General features: G+C 40.2%; 1 protein-coding gene across 2 annotated transcripts in view; it reads left to right on the top strand.

The window, feature by feature from the left end:
- Window positions 1-16,502, top strand: part of PPP2R2C (protein phosphatase 2 regulatory subunit Bgamma) — a 282,079-nt gene that overhangs the window by 53,104 nt on the left and 212,473 nt on the right. Inside the window, exon 1 of one of the 2 annotated variants that reach the window (XM_077814651.1) lies at window positions 13,833-13,905. The exons of the other annotated variant lie outside the window; for it this stretch is intronic. Within the exon in view, the coding sequence (XP_077670777.1) occupies window positions 13,836-13,905 (70 nt within the window). The 5' untranslated portion in view covers window positions 13,833-13,835. Of the gene's footprint in view, window positions 1-13,832; window positions 13,906-16,502 lie in introns of those variants that run through there. 2 annotated transcript variants of the gene reach the window in all.

Below are 16,502 nucleotides of genomic sequence, written 5' to 3'. Positions count from 1 at the left end.
AATCAGGATAGATGTCCTGTCAAAGTCCCCATGAGGATAAATAAATTATTTCCCTGCAGTCCTAAGAAAAGTTAGATCCCTTAGTTTCCTTTAAAGTTGTTTTCTTTGCATGACTGTGAGAGGAATGGAAAGAAAACAACATAGTATCCTGTTTATTGATTTTGCTAAATAGAGCTGGTGCTTGCTAGAAATTTCCCTGAAATATTTGGAGTTCTAAATTAGTAAAACATGTCTGAGATTACTTTTTAATGTGGACACTAAAATAATCTGCTAATTTAAATTTTCCAAATTAAAATTTCCTAAATTTAAAAAAACCTTGCTATTATTGTATAGTTTATCTTGTCAATATCGAAGAAACTCTCCAGCAGTTTTGGATATTTTACTGTGATGGTGTTGCATTATTTGAAGGGGTTTCCCCTTTTTTCCTTGCTTGCTCTGATATGATCGTTCTTGTAGAAAGCTTTTTACTTCTGCTGGTATATCTTCAAAATCTGATCCTTTCCCTTTAACTCTAAAGTCCCCACTTCTCACCAGCTTAGTTCTTCTAAAATGCTATAGCTAAAATAACTTTCCTATCCCAGTGCTCTGCTCATGTCACTCCCACATCCTTGCTCTCTGAGGTCCTGATTCAGGATACCACTTAAACCTGTGCTTAAGTCCATCCCTATTCAGAAGAGTACTTAAGCTCGTGCTTTCCTGAAGAGGGACCTGAATCCTTTTCAGGGGCTTTCCCTCTCTCTCTCTTTCCATATAGAGTTCAAAGGAGCTGCACAGCTATGCCATTGCCTATATCTCTGTTCTCGTTGCCTCCTTCATGCCACCACCGACCTATGCTTCACTCAGTCTCCTCTTCTGAGGATTCACTTTGTCTGTCTCCAGCTACTCACAACTTTGTACTTTTGTCACACATGTGGAAAAGGCTCCCTGTTTCCATTAACCAAACAAACTTTGAATCCTATCTTAAAATTCTGTTCTTTCACCTAGCCTTCTAAAGCCAGTCTTCTCTCCAGCCACGTCTTCTCCCAAGATCACACGTGATCATTAATCGTTTGCCTCCTCTCTGCCTAAATTCAGTAGCAAGCTACTTTGGGCAGGGATCTTGTCTTTTTACTGGAGGCAGTTGTTTTTGTACTTACCCTCTCACAGGGGTTTTGAATGATTGGTGCACCAGTCTTTGTCCGGAAACAGTCCCTGGTAGCGTGCCAGAGATACCACAGCTGAGAGGCAAGCGCTAGAGACAATTCAGCTGCTAAGGCTCTGTTGGCCCTTCTACCTCCTGCCAACCATTTTCCACACCACACTCCATCCTGCTACTTCTCCTAAATTGCCACAGAATTTCCTGTCTTGGTGACCTACTACTAAACTGATCAGTCAGTTTTAAGTGTCCATGTAGAGCTTTGGTGTTGTGTAAATGGTTAACAGGACTATAATGGTGACATTGCTTTTGAAAAATGCTCACATCTTACAATCTTAGGGTTGCCCTCAAAGGCTTAAACTTCAGCCTTCGTGACACAGTGGAGGCCAGCTGCAGTAGAACATGGCGGTGAAGCACCGACATTCTAAGTGGAATTCAAATGGGATGCCATCTCAGTTGTCACCTCAAAGAGGAGGCATCCGATACGTCAGGCAGTGCTGTGCAGATATATTCGGCCTGATGTGCCATGTATATGAGGCAGCACCTAAGTGCTTGATGAAATATTCATTGAATGGCAGTATGAAGAATCAGAAGTAATGGAAGCTGAATTAAATTTTCAGACCAAAATGGGAATTTCCTTTTGAGCACTCAGAGGGACAAGAACAAATAATAACTTCTCCCTTTTCCCTACTTGGTGGATTTACTTCTGTTAGAAAAATTGCTAGGTGATTAAGAGCTTTGGTTGATGAAGATAAAAGGTAATGGTGTGGACCAACCCACTGGGCTGAAATACTACTAAAACCTTTTGCCAGAGCAGCTGGAGTAATCAATCCCCACATCTCAGCTATGTACTGACAATGAGGGTAGTATCAATAAGTAATGGTTCTGCATAACCCCTTGAAATTTTTGTCTTTTAACTAACATGGAGCTGCACAAAACTTGGCAGCCATGCTTCATGTGTGAGATTTCTTGATGGTGAGAAATGAACACTGATTTGTCCCTCAGAGGCCTACAGAGCAGTCATAGTAGCAGCAGGTATGGGTGTGGTGGGAAGAGACAGGAATGTATTCCCCATATTTCTCAGAAACAGGGAGAGTATGTGTGTGATGGAAGGAAAGGGTCAGGGCATCAGGGAAACCAGTAGGGAACAAGACATGGAGGGGAGGCAGGGTCTGCCATGGGATGAGTGACGCTAGGGAGATAATTTGGAGTCTACAAGAGGGATTGTTAGGGGTGAGCCTGTTGGGGCAAGTCCTCTAATATATTATTTATCAAGCTTATTCGTTTTGTCCCATCAATGTGCCATAATCGTGAATTCAGCTCTGTGGATTATACCTTCAGTGACAAGACTTTACCTTTGAAGGAGAACTTTATTCTTTGAATTCTAAGCTTTCTTGGGAGCTTCTTGCAGGCTGAATCCTCCTCCTTCCTCTTTTCATCAAAGCAGCACATGTTGCTCATAGGCTCCTGCCAAAGCCCACTTCAGATGCTCCCACCCTATTTTTAGAGGGACAGCTCTTATTTCTGACTAAACCACCTTATGCCAGATTCATTGTGGGGGGTAAAGGACTCACCAACTCTTGGAGCTGCTAATCATGACCCTGGGAGTCCCTCAATGGCAATTGGCAGAGGGCACCCCATACTGTAACTCACATCAGGCCTGACCTGCTCATTGCCCCAACACACCATTGTCATCATATGTATCTGAAAGGTGTCACATAAGGTATCATGTGTAAACTGGTGAGACGTTGGTCGTGAAAATCACTGTGTGATGTATGTATGGGTTATACAAAATGAATGAGTGAGTTTTATAGATGTGTACTGGAAATATGTTCTTAAATGCGTTGGGGAGTCAGAGTATAAAACCAGCCAGCTCTAGACAAAGGAATATATATTTACCTATCTGACCAGCTTGGTGACAGGCAGAGAACAATGAAAATACATTTATATATGGTAAACAAAGCCATCAAGCTAAACGAGTCGGGGAGAAGACCATTCAACAACCATTCTGGCGGGGCTTCCTGGCTCTTGAGGCAAAGACAATGGACTTTGAATAACAGAAGGGGAGCAAAAAAGACATGTGAATTATTCATCAGTTGGGGACATAAGAGGATAGCACCCTTTGAGACTACGAAAGCTGGACCCTCTTGGTCTGAAAGGCAAGAGGAAGCTTGGTTTCCTGCTGGAAACTTGATGTAAGTAAGAAACCTACTTAGTCAAAGATTTGTAAAATTAAGTCACTAGATAGCATGTTTTGTTCTGTTTGTAACCACACCTGTCTCATCGATTCTTGCTTAGTATCATTTAAATATCTGTTCTTTATTCATAAATTCTTGTTGTATTAAAAAAAATCTCAGTGCTCTGTATTAACAGTGGAGGGTGAGTACGCAGCTAACCTAACAGGGTGGGGTGTTCACTGTCTCTTTGGAGGCAGCAAACTTAATCACTTCTGTGGGTGTCTAGTGAGAGGGACTGGACACCACAGAGAGACGTCTCCGGGGGGCTCAGGAATTGGGGTTTACTGATTGCTACCTGCAAGGCAAGGTTTAGACAGGCAGAGTCTTGAAGAGCTTGCTGGCTAGGCTGACAAGCTGGTGTGTCAGTTCTCTGACACACAGAGTAGCAGCAGCAAAGTTCACTCCCCGCTGAAGCAGAGCGGTAACACAGTAGCTCACAGTTCTGGGCAGTTCTGCTCAGTCCTGAGCAGATATCACACTCACACTCCATCGTTGAGGCTGTCATCCTCTCCATAACTCCTATTTTTGATGTAAATTGTCTTTTTCCTGTAGAGCAGCATGTGATTTTTGAAAAAGCATTTTATTAACCCAAAGAGCTGTTGCAATTCCTGGCAACCTTAGAGAAAGGTATAGTAGTTGTCCCTATCCTCCAATAGTCAGGAGCCCCTGCATGGGCTGAGGGAAAGAAAATTCCTTCTGTCCTCCAGTGGCCCAAGGGAGGCAGGGGGTAGTGTTGCACCAGCTAGTTAGAGATTGATATGGAAGATGGAACTTTTTGAGCAGGCTCCAGGGACAGCAGCTTGGGAGGAGCTCCAGGACTCTCCCCCTTACTTCGTAGAAAGGGGTAGGGAGAGAGAGTTGTCTTACCAGGACCTTGCCTCAGCACTTGGCTCCTTATTTTTCATATCTACCTTTGGCTATTATTGTTGCAATTATTATCACTGTCATTTATTTGTTTGTATTTCGTAGGATGCAGAGGCCCCAACTTAGATCAGGGCCTCCTTGCACTAGATGCTTTACTGGCTCCACCAGTTTTTCTCCTTTATTTCTTTCCATCAGCTTCAAAAGCTTTGTATTGCATCTCTCCAGGTGAACGGTGGATATGGGTCCTGCTGTATACTACCAAAGCCATTCTGAGAATTGCCCAGTGGGGCTTACTTGTGAATATGTAGTGTACCCTCTTTTTTCGTGCTGAGCATGTTCTCTTCGTACTCCTGCTAGTCCAGGGAGCAAAAAAATGAGCTTGGAGTCTGAACTCTGATCCCTTGTGTTCCATTACTGCTAGATTGCTGGGTTGGCACTAGCAGTGGATTTTGAACTGTAGGGGTAGGTGAAGATACAACCACAGTACAATGTAGTGCACTAAGAATCCTTATGAAATGTTTCGTGGGGAAAAAATATAGTGAGGATGCTGAGGAAGACTTGTTTCCACAGTCTAAATTACTTGATAATGTTTAATTGTTTGCTTTCTGAAATCCCCAGACGCTGAGAGGAATTAGTTTTGTTACCATTTTTTCCTCTGGAGTATCTGGGCTAAGTGTAGATTATTGTGATTTTCTATTTGTCATTAATGTAAATATGATCAATAATTTGTTGGTAGCATTTTTCAGGTTGAAGCCATGTTGATAGCATGAGAAGAACATCTTTAATTTTTCTGTGAGGATTTCCAACTGTACCTGTTAAGTTTCCCCAGCTTGTTGGGCTATACAGCAATGTCTTTTTTGTTTTAGACATTCCTGATACTCCAACTGAATGAAAGAGCAAAAGCAGGCTGTATAATAAAGCATGACAAAGTCTGGAGTTTGCAGTTGCTAATTAGAAACACCATGGAGAAATAATACTGACAGACAAATTATCATTTTCTCCATTTCAGGGTCATAGTCAACTTATTTCTCATTGCTGACCTCCTTTTTTTTTTTATGGTCCCCAAGTCATTTATACTTGGACACATTTTGAGCAGTCATTAATTGTTTTTCTTTTAAGGCTAACCTATTAAAGAAAAAAAAAGGAGAAATGGCATGGCAGTACTGTATGTTATAAGGATGGCTATAATTTTTACCACCAGTATCTGCACACCAAAGGCAATTCCACAAGAAAATAAAAAACCATTTGCAAGTATGTGATACTTTGTGCTGGTCTTAATTTATAATAACTCTGTTTTAGGCATTTGTGACACATCCATCAAAGTAGCAAAACTATTAGGTCAATTCTTCTCCCAGATACAGACCATCTAATGCAAAGTTATTGAGGACTTCAGAATAAGTGATACAAGAGAGAAGCATTTATTATCACTTTTACTTCAATTACCTTTATGATAAATTCAGATATAGGAGTAAAGTGAACATAGGGATTTCCACAGCAAGATCCTGAAGAAGTCCGCTCTACAAAAAGTTGAGTGAGACTGGAGGCAAAATTGGAGAGTAGCTGTTTCTCACAGTATAATCCCCTGCTGCTTTACGCATTTAAATCAGAGATGCAGTCACTGAACTCCAGAAGAACTGAATAGGGCAATATGTGACTGTACAGTACAATATAATTTATCTGAATTTATTCAGGACAAAAAAAAATCTGAATAAATAACAAAATAAATTCAGGACAAAATAAAAATCTGTTGGCCTAATTGGGGGAGTTATCTGGTAAGCAATTTACATCCCACTACATAAGCTAGATGTGGATAAAGGGAAAGAGTATCTTGTTCTTAAATATCCTAGTTAAATCTGGAATAAGTATAAATTAAAAGGATTTGGGTAAATATTTTTACTGTGTTTTTGTAACTGGCTCTAATTGTATATTTTGCCCTACTTTGTTACAAGGTGTGAAGAAAAACTGGTGCATTGACTCTGATGCATTTTACAATTGTTTAGTATATCAGTAAAGGGCTACTGTGATGAGCACAGTATAAAATCCTATGGGGATGGATAAATACTTGACGAATTAAGATACTTAGAAATGTTCTGCTTTTGTTATAATTTGCATAGCTTCTAGATAAATATTTTTATTCAACAAGTTGCTTTGCACAACTCATTCTTCGTAACGTGTTGATGAACAGATGTGTGGCTAAATCCCATTGAACTTTGAAAATTTGAAGGGAACTTTATGCCTCTGTCTTGTAAATTTAACCAATGTGTTCAAATAGAAGAAATGATTTGTATGTCTGTGAAAAGATTGTCAGCCCAAAGAGACTATTTAGGATCCAGATGCTCTTTCCTTTGGCTGAAATCAAAGTTTAATTGCTCTAACGATGATCAGATTGGGAAAGTTGGAGTCATCTAGTGAAATGGAACTTGGGAAACAGATGATGCATTATTTCAAATGTTTGGAGTTTAAGACTTTCAGAGCCATATCCTGAGATCAGTTTCTAACAAAACTCCTGTTCACTTCCATGGGTCTTCTATGTACGTGGCTTTGTAGTAATATATGGCCCTCAGTAAACAATAGTACATTAGAAAATCTCTACAAGAAAGAGCCTGTGTATATTCAGGGCCATACTTGAACCCTAAGCCTGGCTCTCTCCCAATCTTTGCTTCCTTCATTCTTGCTCTCACACTGCTGGGCGTCTCTGGTGGAAATCCCATGATCAGGCTGACTTCCTGCACTACAAATTCATTCTCCCCTTCTTCAGTTATTTCCTCTTCCTAGCTAAACACTTTACTTCTGCAACCCAATTGAATCCTATATTCTCAGTCCCTGCTGCCTTTGCAGCATGTTTGACTCACCCCTCAAGCTCTCCCCATCTCTCTGCACAGGATCTTGCTGATTTGTTCCAAGAGAAAATTGACAAAATACAACATGACCTTGACCCTCACTCAGCTTGCCTTCCCTTCTCTTCCAACAGCTTTCTCCTCCTCCACCCCTGTCATAGTTGCAGAGGTTTCTCCTTTGTTCCCCTTCTCTGTCCCCTTCACTTGCCCCAGTGATCCCATTCCATCCAACAAAGTCTAGGGGTTGGAAGTTGAAGCTAAACAAATTCAGCCTGGAAATAAGGTGTATGTTTTTAACAGTGACGGTAATTAACTACTGGAACAATTTACCAAGGACTGTGGTGGATTCTCCATCACTGGCAATATCTAAATCGAGGCTAGATGTTTGTCTAAAAGATATGCTCTAGTTCAAACAACAATTGTTTCTGGGGAAGTTCTATGGTCTGTTTATTCAGGATGTTAGACTAGTCACACTAGTTTCTTATTGCCTTGGAATCTGTGAATGAATCTATTGCATCAAACACAAGTTACCTGCATTCACCTTCTAGGCTCCTCACAGCCTATCTCCATCCTACTTGTCATCTATCATTCTCTTATCAAGATGGTTGATTCCTGCCTCCAGTTGGACCATGATGCCATCCTCTATCACCCATTTATTATATTTTCAAACAAGCACTTCGTGTTTTCTCCTATGTTGTCCCTCACATTTGGGAGGAGCTCCTCATAAACATCCACAAAGCTACCTCAGTATCCTCCTTCAGAACTCTCCTTTGCCTACAAAACAACTTGACAACAATTAGGATGCTGGTATGCTGAGATGACTGCCTTTCATACTGACCAATATTGTCTCACTGTTTCCTTGTGTTCCCACCTGTCTGTCTAGTGTAGCTTTTTTTAGATTGTAAGCTTTTTGGGGAAGGGACCATCGTTTTTGTTTTGTGTTTATACAGTGCCTAGCACAATGAGGTTCTGGTCATGACTAGGGCTTGTTCGAAAAGTCCATGCAAGGTGCTACAGTAATACAAATAGTAATAATATGCATACCTTTTTTTATTCATGCCTGCCCACCAGAAATTGTTTGTTTGTCAAATATTTTATGTCCAGTTCAAATACAGATTATCAGTGGGCTTTTGTCCCATTTTAAATTGTTCAGCTGTTTAGCAGCAAACTTCTGTTGTATCACACATTTGACAGGGACTACAAATTTAGGCCAGAATTCTGCTGTTTCCTCACATGAATGGACTCTCTGAAGTCAATGGGAGTACTCATGTTTGTAAGGTAAAAAAGGATCTGGCTCATAATCTTGAGGAAAATAGGTGTGATACTATTTTATAGGACCAAGGTACAGTTCTGTGACAAATTGAGATCTTTTATGTTACACCATTGTTCCTTATGAGACTGGTAGCTAAAAACTGTGAAAAATGGGTTAAGCTTTAATTGACCAAGATATAATGCCTCAGGATGTTGCCTGCACACCACTCAAATTCCAGCGGTGAGGAGAAAAATAAGTTATTTCAGGACCAGAGCCATTATCAGTATAGGTTACAGACACAAATCCCAAAGAATGGAAAGACCTTTAATCTAATTGAAATATATCTGGTGCACAAAGGCAGAAACCCGCTCTGATATACTAATGTGGAAATTTTAAAACCCACCTATGGGTGCCAGATGAGAGTGGTAGTCAACTCTCACCTGAGAGGACAGGCAGAAAAGGTTTAAATGGAACAGCACTTGCTCTTCTCTCTCAAGCTGTAGAAGCCAGGACCACCTGAGTTACAGAAGACCAGAGGAAGATATGAAGACAATGGCCTGTGAGCTTTTTAATAAGAATTTTTATCCATTTGTTATGACTAAAATTATTTTTGAAATGTGAAAAATAAATAGCTAGTTTTCAGTAATGCATTTTCTTTATAATTCATTTGTATTTTCCATGTTTGTTTTCTGTATGTTCCTGGGCATAGTGGATATAAATCCTTTGTCCTTTATTTCCTTTATGTCCTCAGGTGTCTATTTTGAGCAATGATTTGTTTGCTTCTGGTTAATTGGATAAACAGGAAAGTGTATGAATATTATATATCTAGGGTAAAGTTCTAGCCCCATAAAAGTCAATGGCAAACATCTCATTGACTTCCACGTGCCAGAATTAGGAGCCAAGTGTCTAAAGATGGTGGTGAGAAGGCCCTCTTGGGTTAAGTTATACAAACTGTGGGAGTATGAATAATTTGAAGTATAACCTTCAATGTCCATTTAAAAATTTCTTATTGCACCATAAAAGCAATGAGATGGACATGAGCTCACAAGGTGAAATCCTGGCACCAATGAAGGTAAACTAATGTGGGGGAAATATTCCAGCTCTCTCAGATTGATTAGGAGTATTTTATACAAAACAAATGTCATTAGTTGCAGAGTCTACTTTCTTAATTTAATGGAATGCTAGGTATAATTTCCATTTTGTTATATTTATAGGATCTGACAGTACTCTATGAACTGTAGCTAATATTGTCATCAATATTTATGATATACTAGTTTCCTACAAATATAGAAAAATCAAAATTGCAACGTGATCTATATACTGAAATTAGATGATATATTTCATAGTAATTGTGCTTCTCATTTTTAAAGTCTTGCAAAGAATAAACTAGCAACACACCTGTGGGAGTTGGGTAGAAAGCAGCACTATAATTTAATAGATAAAGAAATAAAGGAAGAGAGATGAAGTGACCTGACTCGAGTGACAGCAGAAGACAGTGTTAGAGCAGAGGTTCTCAAATTGGAAGTGGGGGTGGGTGGCCCTCCTGGGAGGTGGGTGCAGAATGTATTCGGCGGAGTGGGGTGCATGCAGTGTGCACACATTTAATTGTAAGCATGGACCACAATCGCAGTTTTGCTTCTACTCTTATTACAATAGATAATTGGCTCGTTTGGGCAACAGAAAAAAACACCACCTCAAGTGAAAAAACAAAGAAGCCAAAACTGATTCAAGTGAAGCACCACTGTCACTTATATCATTATATGTACATACGTGTGTGGGTGTATGTGTGAGTAGGTGTAGGGGGGGCATAGGGTATAAACTACTACAGATAGAAAGAAGGGGGGGGCGCGATCAAATAAGTTTTAGAACCACTGTATTAGAGGGATTAGAATTTGCTTGTTGTTACTTGTATTACTTGTATTGTTCTATCTTAGATAGTTGTATAGACCCCATTACTGTAATATCTGATCTCTCTTTAATGGGAAAGGGTAGGAAAGTACTATTATTTCCATTTTACAGATGGACAACTGAGTCACTGAGAAACCAAGTGACTTGCCCAAGGTGAAACAGGGAGTCTAGCCGAGCAGGGAATCATTTCTCAAATCCTGGGTTAGAACCCTAACTGCTGGACTTTCCATCCTTGCTGATGTGTTAGGCACTGTACGAGAACCTAGCAGGAGACTCAGATCACTTGAGTTCCTGTCCAGTGCTTCAACTACAAGACGACTCTTTTCTGGGGCAGACAGAAAGGTGTATATTTTATTTCTGTGCATTTTTGCAGTTCAAGGTAATTGCTAGAATGTCTGGAGACTAGATTAGAATTGTTGTCTTTGCAAGTTGGCAGTGCGGCCTGCATCATTTGTGATGTCATGCCTCAATGTGCCATGTCAGAAGTCAGTATTTCTGTTAATGTCGTGGTTTTAAGTGACGTGTTAAATGCAGAAACAGCATTCCTGGAATGGCCTCTTCAAGGGTCAGTATGTGTGGTAAATACAGGAAAAACAGTCTTGTGATGGGGTAGTCTGCCATCGAGAGGTCAGCCCATCCTCGCCACATGGCTTGGCCCTTTTAAGGGTTTGGAATGTCCTAATAGACACACATAGTGACCTAAGAGTCCTGTGAATGAATGGTGATTAGGGAAGGAGTCTGGAGACTGTGCCTTTAAGGGCCATACCTTGCAGAGGAGGCAGTGGAAGGCTCTCCTGTGACCAAACCAACTGGGAAAGAGTTGGGAGAAGGGGAGCGGCATAAAAGCTACCTCCTACCTCACAGTAACTGGATACTGACAGGGGAAGGTAGGCTTGCTGAGCTCTCCAGATTGAAAGGCTAATTGGAGAGGGTGTTCAGCGGAAGGGAGTTGGCCACAACTGACTAAGCTAAGGCAAGAGGCCTGAGATACAACCTCAGTCCCAGAGAGAGAGGGCTGAGGGGAACTGCTGTTTGAAGGAGAGAGATACTGTCTTAAGGCAACAGGCAGAGAGCTGCTAACAGTATGATCCAGCTGCCACAGGGAAGAGCTGAGACTGGCTTTTAGAAAACGCTTCTGTAGTTGGTCCCAGGAAAAGCTGTGAGGAATTGCAAAGTCAGGGTGGGGGCAGCAGTCTGTAGATCTTGTGGCGATACCAATGAGCAAGGTAAAGGTAGGAGCAGCCCTGGGAAAATGCTGGAGGGATTGAAAGAATGGTGCTTAGCTGCCTAAACAGGGTCCCTGGGCTGGAACCCAGAGGGGAGGGTGAGCCTGGGTTCCCCTATCTTTCCCCCTGGCCAAAAAGAGAAACATGCATGTCAAGAGTAAAAGAAGCCAAGAACGGCAAGTGCCTGACAGAGGCCAGGTGATGGACTTGAAAGACATTAGATTTTGAGTTTCCTATTTCTGGACTTTTCTGTTATCCCTGGAGGGGAAATGGACTGAGCAGTGACTTGGCCGGGGGGCTAGGCTGAGCACCTTGACAGACCATTGTGGCACCAGAACAACTACATGGGGCACTAGACATGAAGAAGCCCTGCAACAGTTCACCCAGGCATGCAGCAGTGCTATAAAGGTAGGAGGCATGATGTCAAGTCTATCCAGTCATTGGTGGTAACTTTTAAAACACAAGCAGCAAATATCTTCATATCTACTTGAAGCACTGTTCTTCTACCTGAAATTTGAAGGCACAATGTTTGCTCTGCAATGCTGATTATAACATGAGGTTGTGCTGTACTTGTGTTTAATCAATGATAAGGTGAAGTATCTGTCTTCATTTCATTTACTCAGTGCTGAAATCTATAGAACCCTATGGTTAATATTATCCATCCTAGTGATTCTAAACAGTCGCTTATATAGCACTAATCTTTCTGCTTACTTATATGGCCCCTATCACAGTGTTGTCAGAGGCCCTCAAAGACTCTTAATGAATTTATCCTGAACAACTGTCCTGTTAGTTACAAAAGAAGAGCTGAGATGCAGAGACCTTACCATGATTTGCCCCAGGTCACACAGGAAGTCTGTGGCAGTTCTAAGAACTGAACTCAGATTTCTTTTAAGTCGAATGGCTAAACCACAAGACTGTCTTTCTGCCGTAATAGTACTTCAGGCTTTTGTGACTGGTATTCCCTCCTTCCTCTTTCTAAACTAGTAGTGGACCCTTAATCAGATCTGTATGTTTCAACCCACAGTGATGCTAGCACTGCTTCAAATATTAGTCTTTTAAAACAAGCAACTAGTTAGTACATCTAAGATCTTGGTCTGGTTAACTGGTAAGATTGCCCAAAAGTTTGAGAACATGGCTGGTCTACTCACATAAGAGTTCAGTAACATGAATCTCTGTAACTGCACTTGTTTAAAAGGCTTTGGAAAAAGGATGTTTATTTTACATTGCAAATGAATGATATTTCAGTGACATTTCTCTTCCTTCTGAAGAGGCTCATTCCCGTCATTCCTTTCTCTGGGTGAGGGAAAAATACAGTGAGTGCGAACAGAAGCACTAAGGAACTCCCTCCATATGTGTAATCTGCAAGCATAGCCTGTATCTACCTCCCCCTACCTGTACTATCAAGTTGCTAAGAAACCTGAGATTGTTTTCTGTTCCTTTTTGCTTTTTATTCTTTCATACATTATAATTTGCCTTTTAGTACAGAACTGTGGCACGTAAACTCTGTATTGGGTTTATTTCACCTTGTATTTTCCTTAGATTTCCTAATCTTTTAACAATTAATTTTTCATAGGCAGCTTTTGGCAGTTCACTGGTGTTTATACACACTGACACTGAATGATGGTTGCTTTTGCTGATTATGATAGTATTGACCAGTACCAAATTGTACCTTCATGCTAGCGTGGAGTATGTGTCAATGCAAACCTATTTAAGCAGCCTGAAGTTCCCTTCCCCCCTATTTAAATTTTTCATTGCCCATTCACCAGCAGAAGAGCTAAAATAATTACCTGCAGTCTCATTTTTCACTTTACTACATGCAGATGTTGTGTGGTTGGGTAGTGAGAAGCTGACTGGGAGGGGCCTGCTCTGATGCAGCATAGGCATATGACAGCAGTAGCAGCAACAGCAATCACAGAGCTTCACCGGGTAGCCTTTGCTGCAGTACGCTGATTACCACTTTCTTAGCATCCGGCAAGATTCCGCAGCAGCAAGCACTTGGAGCAGACTCTGCATGGGAGCTTGTTTAAGGAGTACGTGACTAAAGAATTGGGTTATTCTTTCGCTGCAGGAGAAGTGCCTTTAGTTTCTCCACACAGACCCCCTCCTGGGTTTTTTGCATTCTTAATTTATTGGAGCTTTTGTCCCCTTTCTTTTTTGCTATTAATTATTATTATTATTATTTTTTATTACTTATTTATTTATTTATTCATCCCCCAAATCTGTGCTGCATCACTAGCTCTCATTATGCTGTGCTCAGTAGCCCAGTCTGTTCTCCGCCTCTGCTAGGCAGTGGCAGCATGGATGGTGCTCTTGTGACGACCTCTGCTGATTCTATCAGTCCACTGCGGATAGGCATGCTGAGTAATCCTGCTGTAAATGGGCGAGGACACGGACACACGAAAAATTAACCACAGCTTTCTTCGAGACCACAACTATGTGACTGAAGGTAACATAAATGTTGTCATGATTCTCTTCGTCTGCTCTTGACTGTCTGTGTTTTCCAAGCAAAGAATGCACTGCATGTTTGGATATGTGTTTTAAAAAATTCTCTGGAGTAGATGCTGCAGAATCAGTTTGGATTTGTTAAACCCAAAGGGTATTCTGTCATGCTAGCACAATATACTGAACTACAGGGATTAGAGAGGATGTTACGCTATGATCAATCTGCGCTAGTGAAGTATGCAGCACCTAGCATTGCATGCCTAGTAGATGCACTGGAAAAGATCAGACACAAGTGATTGTTTTAAAAAAAAAAAAAAAAGACTTGTTAGCTCAAAACTCAAAAATAATCGTAATATTAACTGTATTGGTGATTTATTGAAGGATGTGCATCTAATTTTGACAGTTGTATCAGAACGTCACAGAAATTGCTGTGTTTGTTTCCTTGAGAACAGTATAAATCTAGAAGCAATTATGTATACATCATCTTCGGAATACTAGTGGCTTCCTCTCAGCCTCTATGTACGTGCAAAGGATTAGAGGAAAAGAGAGAACTGCAGTTTGAGTCTTTCAATGGCTGGTAGCTTGTTACATAAAAGAGGATGCACCTGCAGGTGACAGATATTTTACACTGAGAGCCAACTTACCTTCCAGCCAGGTACATAGCTTGGGTCATGATACTGCACAGCTTCATATTTCATTGCTGAAAAGTTGGTGGTAAAAATAGGCCATTGTGAGATTGCTTGAACAGAGGAAATGTATGGTTATTTGTAATCATGGACTTCTAAATATGTATTTGTGTGTGTAGTTTTCACAGTGTTTTTCAGCAATAATAGCAGTATTGTAAGTGCAGTCTTGTGTAATAGGAGTATATTTAACATCATGTTCAATCAATACCACTTGAGATTGAATCTCCAGGTTGTGTCGTCATTTGATCAGTGTTCAGTCATCTAATGCTGTCATGTTGCATCCTGAAATGTGATCAGCTGAGAATAGCTTGATTATTTGTGATTTGCATTTTTTTTTTCAGGATGCAGAGCACAGCAGGATTATTTATCTGCACTAGAAATACAAGGCAGATTTTCAAAGAAAAAATAACAAAACGCTGTGCTTGTTCTCTCTAAGCAATACCATTGGCCAGTATAATCATTTGGTAATCTTGCCTGTAGGGTATTTCTTGCTTTTTGGTTCATGTTTTTTTTAAATTCTTCCTTGTTTTTTTTGGATCATGTTTTGTTGTTTGTAAGGTGCTTTATGATTACTTTTTTTTTTTTTAACTCTTGAGCTGTGATTAGTTAAAATAACATTTGACAAAACTTTCTCTCTTAAATGTATACTAGAATTACAAAAATGTACAGCATGACTTCTGCAGTGAATTACATGTTGAGGTTTTAATGCATGTTTGGTGCAATTGTGGGCCTTTGTTGGGATGAAGACTGCAAGAAGACAGGGTACATTTTGATATGTTTAATAGTTTTGGTAACTTTAGGGAAACAATCCCTTTGGACTTTGTAAATAACATTTTGTAAAATATGTTTGTGTGTTGCAATATGTGGATTTTTAAAAACAAATGATCATATTTAGTCAGCATTGCTGTGTACAATAAGGCTGTGGCTCACTTTTTAGCTTCAGTTGATATTCAGAGCAGAAGGTAGTAATGCTCTTCCATGATTATTACGTGTGGACTGACCTGCCTGAATCAGATCAGAACAACCCTCGAACAGGAATGTCAGCTGTAGCTATATTGTCTTTATGACCAGAAATCCGGATGACACATTTGGTGGATTGAACATGAGGAGTGGTGGCAGAGGAAATCTTGGGTTAGGGAAGTGTTGCTTCAGCAGCTCCATCTAGTGTAACACATCTCAGGGAAAAAGGCTGAATTAGGAAAAACTGACATACAACTCTTCTCTCCTCCATTATCTTGTAAACTTCACACCTCGGAGATCACAACACACATTAAAAGACCACACTGATCAGTAGCAGGAAGTAAGGAATAAGCCTTTCTTCTCTGAAATCCACCATGCTCTTGAGGATACCTTCGGTTTTAAAGTCCCATAAAAAGAACCACCAGCAATTCTAATCTTTCACTAATGTAACTTTTGTTAGAACATATACTGGGGTATTAAGAAGTATTTGTTTCTTTATTCAAAGATTTTGGTCATTGAAATAGCCTCCCAAGATAACATTTCTCCTTCATAAAAGTCCTAGGGGAACAGCAATCACCGCACATTATCCTATCACACTTCAGTATTATGCATAAATTAATTAACACAGAACATTCAGGCACAGAAATAGAATTAGCATTGATTATATTTTGGCATACAATTTTGTTTTGGCGTAAAACAACTCTTGGGTTTTCTTTGATAGGGTGTGAATACAAATTTCCTGTTACCCACCTTCCTCTGCCATGAAACTAGATCAAAGCAGAGGTTTTTTTGATCCGGTTGATTTAAAATAAACAATTCTTGCTTTTTATTCAGAACGTTTTTTAAAATTACCCATTGTTTTGATATATCTGAGTCCACATGTAACTTAATTTATTTTCTCCTGTACTCAGACATTTAAAACTGCTGTAAGAGACTCCCTCAATCTTCACTTCTA

The sequence above is a fragment of the Eretmochelys imbricata genome, chromosome 4 (genome assembly GCF_965152235.1).
Source record: "Eretmochelys imbricata isolate rEreImb1 chromosome 4, rEreImb1.hap1, whole genome shotgun sequence".
Lineage (NCBI taxonomy): Eukaryota > Metazoa > Chordata > Testudines > Cheloniidae > Eretmochelys > Eretmochelys imbricata.
Note: the sequence above shows the minus strand (reverse complement) of the source record. Positions and strands in the feature narration are given on the sequence as shown.